Below are 14,582 nucleotides of genomic sequence, written 5' to 3' on the forward strand. Positions count from 1 at the left end.
AAAAAAAAAATAAATGAAAAAATTGAAGTGAAAAATAATTAATATGAAAAAAAAATGTTGAATATGAAAAAAAAAATGTCAAGTGAAACACACAATTTTTAATACTTTAAAATTCATGGAAACAATTTATAATACTGTAAATTATGAAAAAAACATTTATAAAAAAAAATAAAAAATTGGCAAAAATTTTTCAAAAAATTGGCAAAATCCGTTTGTTTTAAGCTAAAGGGACTTGAAGAATATACGATAATTTTTTTTTCTATATATATATATATTATATAATATATATATATATATATATTTTTTTTTTTTTTTTTCTGTGTGATTGTTTAAAATTCGCTGGGGAAATAATTATGACATAAAAAAAATATTTGAAGAGTTAATTTATCGTTATATATTAAAAAAGGTAAAAAAAAAAATAATTTTTTTGATCTTAAAAAAAAAATTTCAATTTGTTTTTTTTTTATTTTTTTTCTTATATAAAGAAAAAAAAAATTTTTTTTTAATAAAAAAGGTGAAAAAAAAAAAGGTTTTTTACAAGCTAAGAAATCTTATGAAAATATAAAATCTTAATGTGTATTTTTTTTTATGGTAATGTAGGTTAGGTATTTTTTTTTTGTAGGGGTTAATCATTATTTTTAGGGGAATCATAATTTTTTTAAAAATCTATAGTAGATGATTATTAAAATAGAATTGGTTCTTTTTTTGTTATTTTGTATTTCCAAAATTTGAGATAAAAAATTTATGAAAAAAAAAAAGTAAAAACGAAATATGATTGTTTTTTGGCCTAAAAGTGTTGTAAAAAGTGTTGTAAGTAAAAAGTGTTGTAAAAAGTGTTGTAAAAAAAAGAAGGAAAAAAAAAAGCTCTTCGTGTTTTCCTTTAAAAATGTCGAATCGTTTTTTTCTTTACGTTTATACGCGAGTTAAATAAATAAATGTCTTGGTCACTAGCTCTATTGACAAACTGAAAAATTAAATTAAGATAAAAAGAAAAAAAAAATGTATAATGTATGTACAAAAAATTGTCTATTGTATTTTATGAAAAAGGGGATAAAAAGAAACTATCTACATTTTTGATATTTACAAAATATATGTTCATTATTTATCAGAATCAAGAATCATATGTACAGAGAGAAAAAAAAGGAACAAAAAAAAACATAAAAAAACATATAAGAACAACATTTAAGCACGTAAGAACGAAAATTAAAGAGACGAAAAAAAGACCCATCGTCGTCGTCGAGACTGCAATGTCCATCGTCCGTCGTAAATCGTCCATCGTCGAGGTTGCAGTTTCTATTAGAGGAATCTTGACAATACCATTAACTTTTTTCGCTGTAGCTTATTAGTTAGTTTTTCAGGACCACTCGAAAATTCATTATCTAATTCTCATTCGTTTCTAGGACTCGAAAACTCCCATTTTTTTTCATTTTTAGGGCAGGACGGAAGAAATATATATTTTTTTTTCTTGGATGACAAAAAAAAATATTTAAATGAGAGAGAGAATTTTTTTACGCAAACGCGTTTTTGTAAATTTATGTTTAGACGAACTTAAAAATAGGTGAATTTTTTCGATGTAAAAAAAATTCGGATACTTAAACGGCATATGTAAAATTGAGGGAGAGAGAGAAAAGGGAAATATACAATTTATTCGAAAGTTATGAATTAAAGGATATCATTATTAAAGAGTGACTAAATTTAATTTTGAATTTTTAATTAATTTTAAATATTTTTATTGTAGAAAAAAAAAATAAAAAAAGGACGAAACATCTTCCTTTTATAAAAAAAAAATGGATTTTATCAAGATAACAGGAATAATAGATAAAAAAAAATTTTTTTTTAATAATAGATAAAATTTTTTTTTTTTAATAATAGATAAATTTTTTTTTAAAAAAAAAAAATTTAATTATACACAGCCCACTATAAAAAAAATGGAAACAATTGCTGTTTCGCGATTGAAGGAAAAAAAAGGAACAATTTTGGGCCAGAATTAACAATAGAGATAATAGAAAAAGGCTTAAAGATTATTTATTATATATACTATATTCAATTTATCGGCGTTTTAAAAAATTGAACCGACAAATGGCCGTTTAGTGTAACGTATAATAAAAAAATCAATCAGCCAAAAAATTATTAAGGGGGCCACCACCGACAACATAGTTGAGGGATTGATTTTATTAATTCAAACCAATTTTGGATAACAATTATCACTAAATATGAATTGACTTTTTTATTTATAACATTTTCTTTTTGGCGTTAAACCGGCATGAAGGGTCATTTTTTAATCGATTGTGATTATCCAATAAATTGATTAAATTGATTAAATTGATTTTTAAATAAAAAAAGTTTTTTTTATAAGAGTACAAATTAAGAAGCTGAATCAGGTGAATTCCATCTGAAACTTTGAAACTAAAATAATTTTCAAATATTCCCTTTTTTATTTTTTTTTTATTACAATTCATTTTCACCGATTATTAAAGGTTTTTTTAAACCGATTATTACAAGTTTTTAAAAGTTAAAAAATTTTTAAAGAATTGGAAAAAAAAAAAAATTTTTTTTTTTTTAAACAAATATCGTAACCCAATAAGCGATCTTAAATGAAATAATTTTCTCTTTCCTCCCTTTTTTTTTAAAAAAAAAAATGGTCTATGAACATAATAGACAATAAAGAAACATAAAGATTATTGTTGATTATTGTTATTATTTTCATTTTAATCTTCAGAATTTATCCCTTAAACATCTTTTTTTCGTTAAAGAGACTTTTTTTAAAGAGAGAAAAAAAAAAATGGCTTGCATAAAATATTATTTCAATAATAAAACAATAATACTCCGATTTACAAAATAAAAAGTTAACTTTAAAAGTTATTTAAAATCCGATTTATTTACCATTTTTTTTATTATCATTTCACAAAAAAAAAAACTTTCATTCAAACCAATTAGTATATATATATATTTATTAATTATACTTACTTTGGTTATAATCAATGAAACCTTTTTATTGACAGAATCAAATAAATGACATAATTTCATTACTAAACCGCTTTTTTTTTTTATATTATTTTAATAAAACCTCGTTTTTTTTTGATGTTGAAAGGTTTTGATTGACTTGCATGACACCATGACGGGTATAGTATTTTTTGATACATGATTTACAACTTATGTTCACATCATATTTTTTTATAACTTTAAAATTTTTTAGATAAAAATTATTAAAAATTTCAAAAACCTTATTTTTCATTACAACCTATTAAAATCTTGCAGAGAATGAAACTTATTAAAGGAAATTCATCATTAAATTCCGATTAAATAAAATAATTTTAAGAAAATTATTTTTGCATCGGCAATTATTAATTTACTCTAAAAAGATATAATAATGAACCCTTTTGATAAATAAAGTTTTGAAGAGCGATGAACTTTATAAAAAGAATATTTGCATATGTTACATGAATTAACAACAACAACAAATGCTCATTATTCACAAGGAGACGCCGCCATCATTCTCTCTATTGAATGAAAGTTAAATAATAAAAATAGTAATGATTTTCCTTTTTTTCTCATACATAAACTTTTCAATTAATTCTTTCAAGTTCTAGACAAAAATAATAATCGGAGTTTGGTACACTTTTTTTTGGTTTGTGAATTTGTGATATAAAATGTATAATAAAATAAAAATGTATATATATATATATAATAAAAAAAAAATTTTTTTTTTTACTCTTAATTTGATCTACTATTTGCAGGTTTATTTTTCACCCTTTTTTTTTTTTTCTTTTTTTCTTTTTTTTCAAAGAGAACATCTGATTTTTTGCATTAATTATGATCTAAATAATCATCACACGTGATTATAAATCTTTTTATCAAAACAAACTAATACTCGTATGGTTTCGAATAAGTATGAACTATAATATTCGTATAACTAACACTAATACTTGTATGGTTTCAAAATAAGAAGCAATCAAAAAAAACTAAACTTAATTTTATTAACTTAATCTAAATCTTAAAATTTTTTAGAAATTTTGGTTGATCATTTAATTAAAACAAATAATAAAAACATCATAATTTAGTCTCATTTTTTTGGCGCTGTATATTAAAGAAATTTTTTTTTTTAAAACGGTATTTTTAATTATATATATAATATATAACGTTTATTTACTTTTTCTTAAATCCGAACGTTCCTTAAAAATCCGAACGTTCCCTCTTTGATCATGAGACAAATATTTGTTTTCATAAGTTTCATAAGCCCAAAATTATTTTTTTTGATTCCAACTAAATGTATAATAAATAATAAATAAATAATATTAAGTAATTTGGCTCATAAATGAAAACTAAGCCTATCTAGCCTATCTTTTGATCACAAAAAAAAAAAAAAAAAAAAACTAAGCAAATTAACTAAGCAAAACTTTCAATTGTTTCAATTGAGTAAATAAATTTTTTATTAAAAAGAATGAATCGAATAAGCACTAAGCCTTAATTCCTTGAGTTTTTAACGGACTTTCAAAAGTTTGGTTCGGCCCGAATTTTTCGACGCGTTTTTTTTTATTTTAAAACGCGAATCAAGGTGAGGTGATTTTTTTTTAAGAAAACAATGATTTTTTGATTGTATTTTAAAATTGTTATTAATTGTATTACAAAAGATGTTAACGAAACGAAAAGTTTGAAATACGGTAAATTTTATAATAAATTGAACTGAATGCTTTTATTTATATATTTAATATATACAACAATATATAAATCAATCAAATCTGAATTTCTTTTTATAAAATTTATAAAAATTTTTATAATTTTTTATAATTTTTTATAATTTTCTCTCTCTCTCTCTCTCTCTCTTTTCTACTCTCTCTTTTTACGTGTAAAAAAAAAAAATGTCATCGATCAACTTAATTTCATTCGTGATTCTTGCTTTATTCACTTTAAATATTGTTTGTAAGTTAAGTTTTATATTATATTTGATTTATTTACTAATAGATAAGTTTTTGAAATAATTTTTTTACATGTGTTTTTTTTGATCTTTATAGCAGAAATCACGGTTTTAACACCAAATGAAAAATTTTATGGTGTCGTTAATGAAACTTTACCAATCACTTGGTCATCAAGTGGAAATGATGGTAAAATTTATTATCTTTTTAATAATTATTTTGTATTAAATATACTGATTGTATTAAATATATTAATATATATATATATATATACAGTCCCACAGGCTATTACTATTAAACTTATTTCAAAAACTCAAACTAGTTTATTTACTGGTGAATACGCTGTAGGACAAAGTATTCCAACATCAAGTGGAAATTATGCATGGCGTATAACTGATAATTTGGTTGGTGATAATAATTGGGTATTAAAATTTTATAATGCTTTATCTGAATTAAATGATAAAACTCCTCCCGTTGCTCAAAGTAAAGAATTTAGTATTAAACCTGCTGGTACTAAACCTCCTTCAAATGATACTATTACTAATACTAAAAAGAATCATTCAAATAATATTTTTGATTTTTCTACTTCTTTATTTATTTTCTTCTCTTCATTCATTTCTTCTATTATTATTATTTATCAATTTTAAATATTTTTAAAATTAGATAAAATAGTGATTTGTATATATTTACTTGTATATATTTACTGTATATATTACATGTAATTAAAAGAAATACATTAATATAAAATAAACATTTATTTGTACTTTAAACGCGTGTTAAATCTAATAATAAAATTTATAAACCATCCTTTCAGCCAATTCTTTTCCAACTGCTGCATAATATTCCTTCATTCTATTTTTTATACCATCATTTTTTAATTCAGGTATATCCTAAAAAAAAAATTGAAATTAATAAAATAAATTATTCCCTATTTAGACTATTAGAAAAACTTACCCCAAATTGTTTAATAATTCCCTTGTAATTCACTTTAATAGTTTCAATATCTTTATCCGAGACTTTTTCTGGATCCAACATTCCTGGTGGAGGTTCATCCACGTAATCATCATCGTCACTATCATATTCTTTATTATTTTCTGTTGGTGGATTTGGTGGATTTGGTGGATTCGCAAATGATACGTAATTATGCTTATCAAGAAGCGCTGAACATTTATCAAAAGAATACCATTCGTATGTTTCCTAAATTATGAAAAGTTGAATATTATTTTAATTTAAAATATTTTAATATATATATAAAACAATAAAAAAATAAATTCAATACAAACAGGATCTAATAAATCAGATGGTTTATACTGTCCCTTATATTTCATCTTTTGACATGTATGAATATAATATCCTATAAAAAATTTTTCATTAGAATTTACAATTTTTGATAAAATAATTGTTTCATATGGTACTAACCCATATAATACCAATGTAAATCTTGTAACCCAGCATTATAAAGTTCTTGTGCCATTACAATTTCTCTAAGTGCACTATATTTTCCAATTTGTAAAAAATTATAATCCGGATCATACAAAAAATAAACTGAAGAGATGCATTTTGGTAAAACATCAAGAACTGCAACTGCAATAAGTTTATTATCCAAATAATAACATTGATGAAATGATCCATATCCTGGTGTATTCGGATTATTCACTGATTCAAACTTTTTAATGGTAAAAATAAAATTTTCAGATTATATATATTTTCGCTTATATTTAAAAAAGAAAAAAAAAAAAGATATAATTACTTGTAAAGGTGAATTCACAAGGAACCTTCGAAATCCACCTTCAGTAACTTCAGAAGGATCATCATTATGAATATTGATCTGATATTTGTAATAAAGTTCATACTTTTCTCTTGAAAAAGATGATTTTTCAAACACGATCTTTTTAAATATATAAAGTGATTTTTTAGTAAGATAATTTTATATATAATAATATATATATATATAAGTTTTTCTACCCTTAAATGATGTTTCCAGTCTTGTCGATCTTCAGCCTCATTAATGATCTTGACTAAATCAAAACCCGAACTTGCTCTTGTATCTTTCTTTGATTTATTTTGTTGAGAATTACCTCTTCAAGATCAAACTTAAATAAATAAATAAAATTTATTTTTTTTTTATCAATTTCATTTTATAAACTTACTTTGATTTTTCATCACCTTCATCATCTCCATCTTTATTATCTTTATTATTAGATGGATCATAAGTTCCTTCAATATATCTATTGAATCGATTGATCAATTTTCGTTGAGATTTGGAGACATTAAATTTATTTGCATCCAATCTAATATATAAAAGTAAATTTTAATTATAAATTATTGGTTTTTTTTAAAAAAAAAAAAAATTTAAAATATAATAATAATTCATTTTTATTACCTTATTGTGTACTGTGGGCAACAACTTTTTTTCATATGAGGTTTATATATGTAACCACCAGAACTATATTATAAACAAAAACGCGTTAATCTTGTTAATCTTTAATAATAAAAAAAAATCATTTATTCCTTTTTTTTTTAAAACAAAAAAAATTCTCAAGGATCAATTACCGTCTCCAACCACGATCAACCAAATCTTGATAATCCTTTTTTTTTAAAAAAAAAGTATATATATAATTATATATAATTAAAATTAATAAATTTATTAAAATATTTAAAATAATGTTATGTTCAAAAAATTACCTTACAATTTAAACTAGTTGCTGTTATAGCAAACTTACTGGATCCAAAGTTTGATCCACAATAACCACATATTGAACTATGAGAACCATGACTATACACAAGTGAAAACTTTGACATTCTAAAACCTTTTCTTTTCTTACAAAAAAAAAAGAAAAAAAAGACTTAAAAAAACCAGTACCTTCCATTTTTATATTTATCGTGGATCTTATTTATAGAAATGATCTACCTTTCGATTATCATTTAACTATGTAATACACGAAAATCAGATCAATAGCATTTCTGGAATTTCGCATTTTTTTTTCTGCAATTCGGCAAATTCGGGTAAATATCAAAAAACCATCTAAACATAAATGGTGGAGATCACACCTTAAACATGAATACGTGACATTTTAAGACGTGAGATGCAATAATGCGTCATTAAAAAAAGATGATCTATATAAATATCAACTCTACCAAATCATTTTTTTTTCTTTATCAAACGTTTAGGAATCTTGAACCTTTACGTGATTGGAATTATCGTTGTTACAACGGTATCTTAGTGTTTTTTCGACTTAAGAGCTGTTAATGAAAAGAGCTCGATAGTTGTTGACCGTGATCTTAAAACGGTCATGGCCTACATTCGAAATTGTTTACAGATTGCTTCCAAGAACCTTACAGGAGGCGCTTTCTCGCGCTCTCCAATAACGTTCAACAATTGCTTAAATTCTACTATTAATAAAAATTCAAGAAATTTTTTAAATCAGTCAAATTCTCACGTCTCGCGATCGAATATATCAACACTTATTTCACATTCAGTTCCACAAACTTCAAATTCTCCTATACTTCTTCTTTTACAACCTTTGCGCTATGAAACACAATATCAAAGGGCTTTTTCTTGTAGTACTAGTCAAAAATTCTTTATTTTTACGCGAAATTATGCTCGTAATAGATCTAAATCAAATGATTCAAAATTGAATTCTAATTCTGGATCAGGTGATAATAATTCTAAGAACAATAGTTCTGAAAGTGGTGAAAATAATAATGGTAACAATGGTGATGACTCTTCAAGTAATGGTAATAATGGTGAAAATTCTAATGGTGGTAATGGTAATGATAATAAAGGTAATGGAAACAAAGGTGATGGATCTAATAAAAATAATGGAAATGGATCAGGAGATAGTAATGGACCTCGTTCGCCATTTGAAGGTAGTATTCATAGGACTCTTCAAGTATTAGAAACAACATTACAAAAACCTTCTATACCGGATGTTTATCCACAAGTATTGGCTATACCAATAACTCGTCGCCCATTATTCCCTGGATTTTATAAAGCTGTTGTAATTAAGGATCCTCATGTCACGGCTTCCGTTAAAGAGTTGATGAAACGTGGACAACCTTACGTAGGAGCATTTCTTTTAAGAGATGAGGAAGCGGATGTCGACATAATAACAAACATTAATCAAGTTTATAGAGTGGGGGTTTTTGCCCAAATTACCAGCGTTTTTCCTGCTAATGGTGGGCAAGATGAAAATTCTTTAACGGCTGTCTTATACCCTCATCGACGTATTCGTATTAAGGAACTTATACCTCCTTTAACAACAACAAATGTTTCGGAGGCTGAGATCGTCTCTGATTCAGTACAACAAACTGCTGTTGATGAGCCACCTAATTTGAAACCTCCACCACAACAACCTAAAGGTAATTATAAATTATTATTAATGACATATGTTTTTTTTATTGATAATTTTATTATTTGATAATACATCCGTTAGAAAAAGAGACTCAATATGCTACGTCTTTTCTTGAAGATTATAATGTTTCACTTGTTAACGTTGAAAACCTCAATGATGAATCATACAACAGAAAAAACCAAATTGTTCGCGCTATAACTTCGGAAATTGTAGCCGTATTTAAAGATATAGCTACATTAAATCCACTTTTTCGGGATCAAATTGCTAATTTTTCAATGTCTCAATCCGCCGGAAATGTATTTGAGGAACCTGCAAAACTTGCTGATTTTGCTGCCGCAGTTTCAACTGGTGAACCACAAGAATTACAAGAAGTACTTGAAAGTTTGGTTATCGAAGAACGTTTACAGAAAGCTTTACTTGTTCTTAAAAAGGAATTAGTAAATGCTCAATTACAAAGCAAAATTAGTAAAGAAGTAGAATCGAAAATTGCTAAACGTCAAAGAGAATATTATTTGATGGAACAATTGAAGGGAATTAAGAAAGAATTAGGTATTGAATCGGATGGAAAAGATAAACTTGTGGAGAAATTTAAGGAGAAAGCAGATAAGCTTGCGATGCCAGAAGGTGTAAAGAAAGTTTTTGAAGAGGTACATATAAGTTGTAATTTATCATATTGTTCTTTAATTATTTTATATATAACTTATTTCATAATTAGGAAATCAATAAACTTGCTCATTTGGAACCTGCAGCTTCCGAATTCAATGTGACTCGTAACTATCTTGATTGGCTCACTCAAGTTCCCTGGGGTTTAAGATCCCCGGAAAACTATAATATCAAACATGCTGTTACGGTACTCGATGAAGATCATTATGGTCTTCAAGATGTAAAAGATAGGATCTTGGAATTCATTGCTGTTGGTAAATTAAGGGGTACCGTCGAAGGGAAAATATTGTGCTTTGTTGGACCTCCTGGTATGTATTTTAATTTATACCACGTTTCCTAATAGTCGTCTGTGATATTTTTATGGGTGATGTTTATTTAAAAGGATAAACTAAAAAAGTCTATCAGTAGTTTAAAATTATATACGGGACGTTAGTCTCCGTGGTATAAACCAGTTATTTCACGGATCAGCATATCATCACAGCGGAGCCGTGATAATCAATGATATCTACGGCTTCCCGTGAAATAACTATTACATATAAGATGTGATGTCAAATTATATAACATTTTATAATTTTTTTTTTTATTTGATGTATATAGGTGTTGGAAAAACTTCTATTGGAAAGTCAATTGCAAGAGCTCTTTCCCGTCAATTCTATCGTTTTAGTGTAGGCGGTCTTACTGATGTCGCCGAAATCAAAGGTCATCGACGTACATATGTTGGAGCAATGCCTGGCAAGGTTGTTCAAGCATTAAAGAAGGTGCAAACTGAGAATCCATTGATTCTTATCGATGAAGGTATGTAAAAAATATTATCCTATATGATTTCATTTTTTAAAATTTCTTAAATTTCGAATTCATTAATTATATGAAATTATTTTTTTTAAGTTGACAAAATTGGTAGAGGACATCAAGGTGATCCAGCTTCCGCACTTTTAGAACTTCTTGACCCTGAACAGAATTCATCATTTTTGGATCATTATATGGATGTTCCAATAGATCTTTCAAAAGTGCTTTTTGTTTGTACAGCGAATGTAGTAGATACAATACCAGGACCATTACTTGATCGTATGGAAGTAATACAACTTTCTGGATATGTAGCTGATGAAAAAGTTGCTATTGCTTCTAAATATTTAGCACCAACTGCAAAAGATATGGCTGGTTTGCAAAATGCTAATGTTATACTTAAACAAGATGCTATTGAAGCATTAATTAAATCATATTGTCGAGAAAGTGGTGTTCGTAATCTTAAAAAACATATTGACAAAATTTACCGCAAAGCAGCTCTAAAGATAGTAAAGGATATCGGCGAAGAAGAATTGCCTCCACAAGAACTTGATAATATCGAGGCAGAATCCGAAACTCCTGAAAAGGAAAAGGAAAAGGACAAAGAAACAACTATCACATCTGAACCACGTAAACCTTTGGAAGTTCCTTCAGATGTTCATGTTGATATTACTTCTGAAAATTTGAAGGAATACGTAGGACCCCCTCTATGGCATTCAGATCGCCTATATGATAATACACCACCTGGTGTTGCCATGGGCTTGGCTTGGACAAGTATGGGTGGGTAGGAATTTTCTTTAAATAATTCAATTTATATATTATAATTAATGAATTAACTTTTCAAGTTTTGACCATTGAATTTAGGTGGTTCCGCATTATATGTTGAATCCACACTTGAGTCTATCCTTACTCCAACATCAACTCCTTCTCTTTCAAAAACTGGACAAATGGGTGATGTAATGAAGGAATCTTCAAACATTGCGTACACATTTGTAAAAAGCTTAATGGCTCGGTCATACCCGGAAAATAAATTTTTTGAAAGAGCTTCTATACATCTTCATGTACCAGAAGGCGCAACTCCAAAGGATGGTTTGTACTATTCACTTTTTTTATAACTTTTTTTTCACACTTGTAATTTGACATAACATCTGACTTTATCAAACATAGGTCCTTCTGCTGGTATTACCATGGCAACTTCACTTCTTTCTCTCGCGCTTAATAAGTCACTTGATCCGACTATTTCAATGACTGGTGAACTTACGCTTACCGGAAAAGTTTTGAAAATCGGAGGACTTCGTGAGAAAGCTGTAGCAGCTAAAAGATCAGGAGTATCCACTATAATTTATCCTGATTCAAATATTAGTGATTGGGAAGAATTACCTGAAAATATTAAAGAAGGTCTTAATGGTATACCTGTAGGGTGGTATGATGAAGTTTTTAAAGTAGCATTTGGAAATGTAACAAATGAATCCGCTGCTAAATCGTGGTCGAAAATGATAGAACCTAGAACTAAAGTTGGTGAGGTTATCAATAATAAGAAAGAAATTGCAGGAATTCATGGCATCAATAGCAAGAAAGATAATGTATTGGAAGTTGCATGAATTTAAATGGACTTTAAAAAAGAGTAAATGATTTATTTTTTTTTACTTTATTCTTATTAATTTTATTAATTTAAAAAATGTGATAGATTTAGACTATAACGTGTGAAGATATTCATTATAGTTAATAAAAACAAAAGTTTATTCTCTAATAATAAATTACATAAGATGATTTGAATATGTATTCCTGAATTATAGATAAAATATTATGATACAAATGTAATACCAGTTAAATTTAAAACTAAAGATTTTTTCTTAACATAGTAATAAAATATAAAGTTATATTATTTCAGATAATAATTTAAAAAAAAAAATATTTAAACACAAAAATGTTTTTATAAATTTAAAGATTATATAAAAACTATTTATCAAATATTAAATTTAAGTAAGTTGTATTTATTAATAGAATGAAAAAAATATAAAATGGAAATTTGTAAATTCTTTTAATATGTTAAATTAAAAATAATATAAATTAGAATTAATTTTATAATAAATTATTATTAGCAACTTTTCTTTAATTAAATATAATACTTATATAAATAATTATATTAAGTACTTTATATTTTAATATTGTTTCTTAAATAGTAATGCAAACAAATTTGCTTGCAATTTTTTTTAAAAAAAAATTTATTATTAGTAAAGTTTTTTAATTTTATTTGAAATATTATATAATTCTACAGGTATAATAATTAGCTATACTAATTTTTGATGTAAAATTAGTTCAGATGGTATACAATGATAGCAGAAAACATAAATCTAGATGATTATAAATAATTATAAATTAAAAAATTTTAGATGTTAATTAATTAGACCTGATTTACTAATTAAAATCAATAGAAGTAAAAGTAAAAATTAGTATAGCTATAATAATTAATATGATAATCAAATATATAAAAATCAAGTTAAAAGTTGGTTTGCAAACCAAATTTAAAAATTCTGAAATTTTTATTTTTATTATAAAAACTAATAAAAAGAAATATAAATATATTAATCAACCAGATGTTGATAATGAATAAAACAATATTAATTGCCGATCCGTATGTGATCGATAGAATTTACATAGTAAAATGCGGCATTATGTTAATTAATAAAAAAAATGCTGTTTGAAATCTCTGTTTCCCCAAGAAACAACAACGTCAAATACATACATAACTCCCAAAAAACTTATTGCAACTGGCGCTATTATATCAGAACTTTATTATTATGTCCATATTTATATGACTTGTTTATTATTTTTTTAAAAAAAATTCAAAATAACTATTCCTATTTTGAGATTATGCTAAAACTTAATAAAAGTCCTTTTATTATTCATATATTTCATTATATTCATATTTTTTACAAACTGGACATATTTGTGAAAGAAAAAGAAATATAAAAGTGCGTAGTGTTATTAAAAATGTAATAGTTGTCAGAAATAATAATCAAAAAAAGTTTTATAAGCGTCAAAGAAAAGTTAAAGAGCTAGAAATCGTTTATACTATAGAAGTAAAATAGTAGTAAATACTATGAAATCTCCGTTTTTCACATATAAAACTTTATAAACTGCAAAGAAAAAAAACTTTTATAAAAAATTTTTTTTTTTCTAAGATCTTAAACGTATATTGCAGGTGTTAAATTACGTAATTGTATAACAATATGGTTGCATTTTATTTGATATAAAAACATGATCGACATGGCTTATATATAAATGTTGTGCCGCATTTTATTATATAAATTCTATCGATCATATGCGGATCAGCAATTAAATAATAATAATAATATTAAAAGAAATTAGAAAAATTAAAAATATTGTTAAGTAAAAGTAAAAGTAAAGATAAAAGTAAAAATAAAAGCAAAAGTATAAATAACAATGAAATAGTAATAAGAACAGGCTATACTATTATAGTAATGAAAACGAACAAATTATATATCAATATATATAAGGTTGCTTTTGCCGAAACCTAAAATTTAAGGCAAGATGGCGTTTCGCCGAAAAGCGAAATTCTGCTAAAACTATATTAAAATTATATTAAAAAACTGGCAAAACTTTGGAGAAAAGTGAAACTAGCGAAACTTATTATAAATGCTGAAACCTGAAACTGCCAAAACTCTGCCAAAACTATAATAAATCTATAGTAAAATTTTAACGAAACTAATCGTAGGATTTTGAAGAGGTTTAGACAAGCAACCTTAGATATATATAAAGTTAAGTTGATAAATTAATAAATTAATTTAAGTTTATTCAAATTGATCTTTTTAAAAAGCAATAATATATTATAGTAACAGGCAAA

At 25.4% G+C, this 14,582-nt stretch overlaps 3 protein-coding genes across 4 annotated transcripts; 2 read left to right on the plus strand and 1 right to left on the minus strand.

Moving 5' to 3' along the window:
* Nucleotides 1–4,418: 4,418 nt before the first annotated feature.
* Nucleotides 4,419–5,682, plus strand: OCT59_010724 (uncharacterized protein). The gene is made up of 4 exons (XM_025331327.2): nt 4,419–4,555; nt 4,632–4,920; nt 5,013–5,102; nt 5,190–5,682. The coding sequence occupies exons 2-4, from the start codon at nt 4,860–4,862 to the stop codon at nt 5,558–5,560; spliced, it is 522 nt and encodes a 173-aa protein (XP_025189495.1). The 5' UTR covers nt 4,419–4,555; nt 4,632–4,859; the 3' UTR covers nt 5,561–5,682.
* Nucleotides 5,519–7,736, minus strand: OCT59_010725 (uncharacterized protein). 2 transcript variants are annotated; one of them, XM_066136079.1, is made up of 10 exons: nt 7,604–7,736; nt 7,467–7,501; nt 7,297–7,359; nt 7,064–7,204; nt 6,879–6,993; nt 6,664–6,801; nt 6,333–6,579; nt 6,197–6,267; nt 5,868–6,110; nt 5,519–5,803 (listed from the first exon to the last, which is right to left on the minus strand). In XM_066136079.1, the coding sequence occupies exons 3-10, from the start codon at nt 7,329–7,331 to the stop codon at nt 5,696–5,698; spliced, it is 1,098 nt and encodes a 365-aa protein (XP_066000748.1). In that variant the 5' UTR covers nt 7,332–7,359; nt 7,467–7,501; nt 7,604–7,736; the 3' UTR covers nt 5,519–5,695. The 2 variants fall into 2 exon arrangements, with proteins under 2 accessions (XP_066000748.1, XP_025189494.1); XM_025312561.2 differs by having other exon boundaries at nt 7,599–7,736.
* A 335-nt stretch (nt 7,737–8,071) lies between these two features.
* Nucleotides 8,072–12,457, plus strand: OCT59_010726 (ATP-dependent Lon protease pim1). The gene is made up of 7 exons (XM_066136081.1): nt 8,072–9,275; nt 9,350–9,915; nt 9,984–10,239; nt 10,529–10,726; nt 10,817–11,494; nt 11,579–11,803; nt 11,882–12,457. The coding sequence occupies exons 1-7, from the start codon at nt 8,207–8,209 to the stop codon at nt 12,313–12,315; spliced, it is 3,426 nt and encodes a 1,141-aa protein (XP_066000749.1). The 5' UTR covers nt 8,072–8,206; the 3' UTR covers nt 12,316–12,457.
* Nucleotides 12,458–14,582: the final 2,125 nt, after the last annotated feature.

This window comes from Rhizophagus irregularis, chromosome 19, assembly GCF_026210795.1.
Source record: "Rhizophagus irregularis chromosome 19, complete sequence".
NCBI lineage: Eukaryota > Fungi > Glomeromycota > Glomeromycetes > Glomerales > Glomeraceae > Rhizophagus > Rhizophagus irregularis.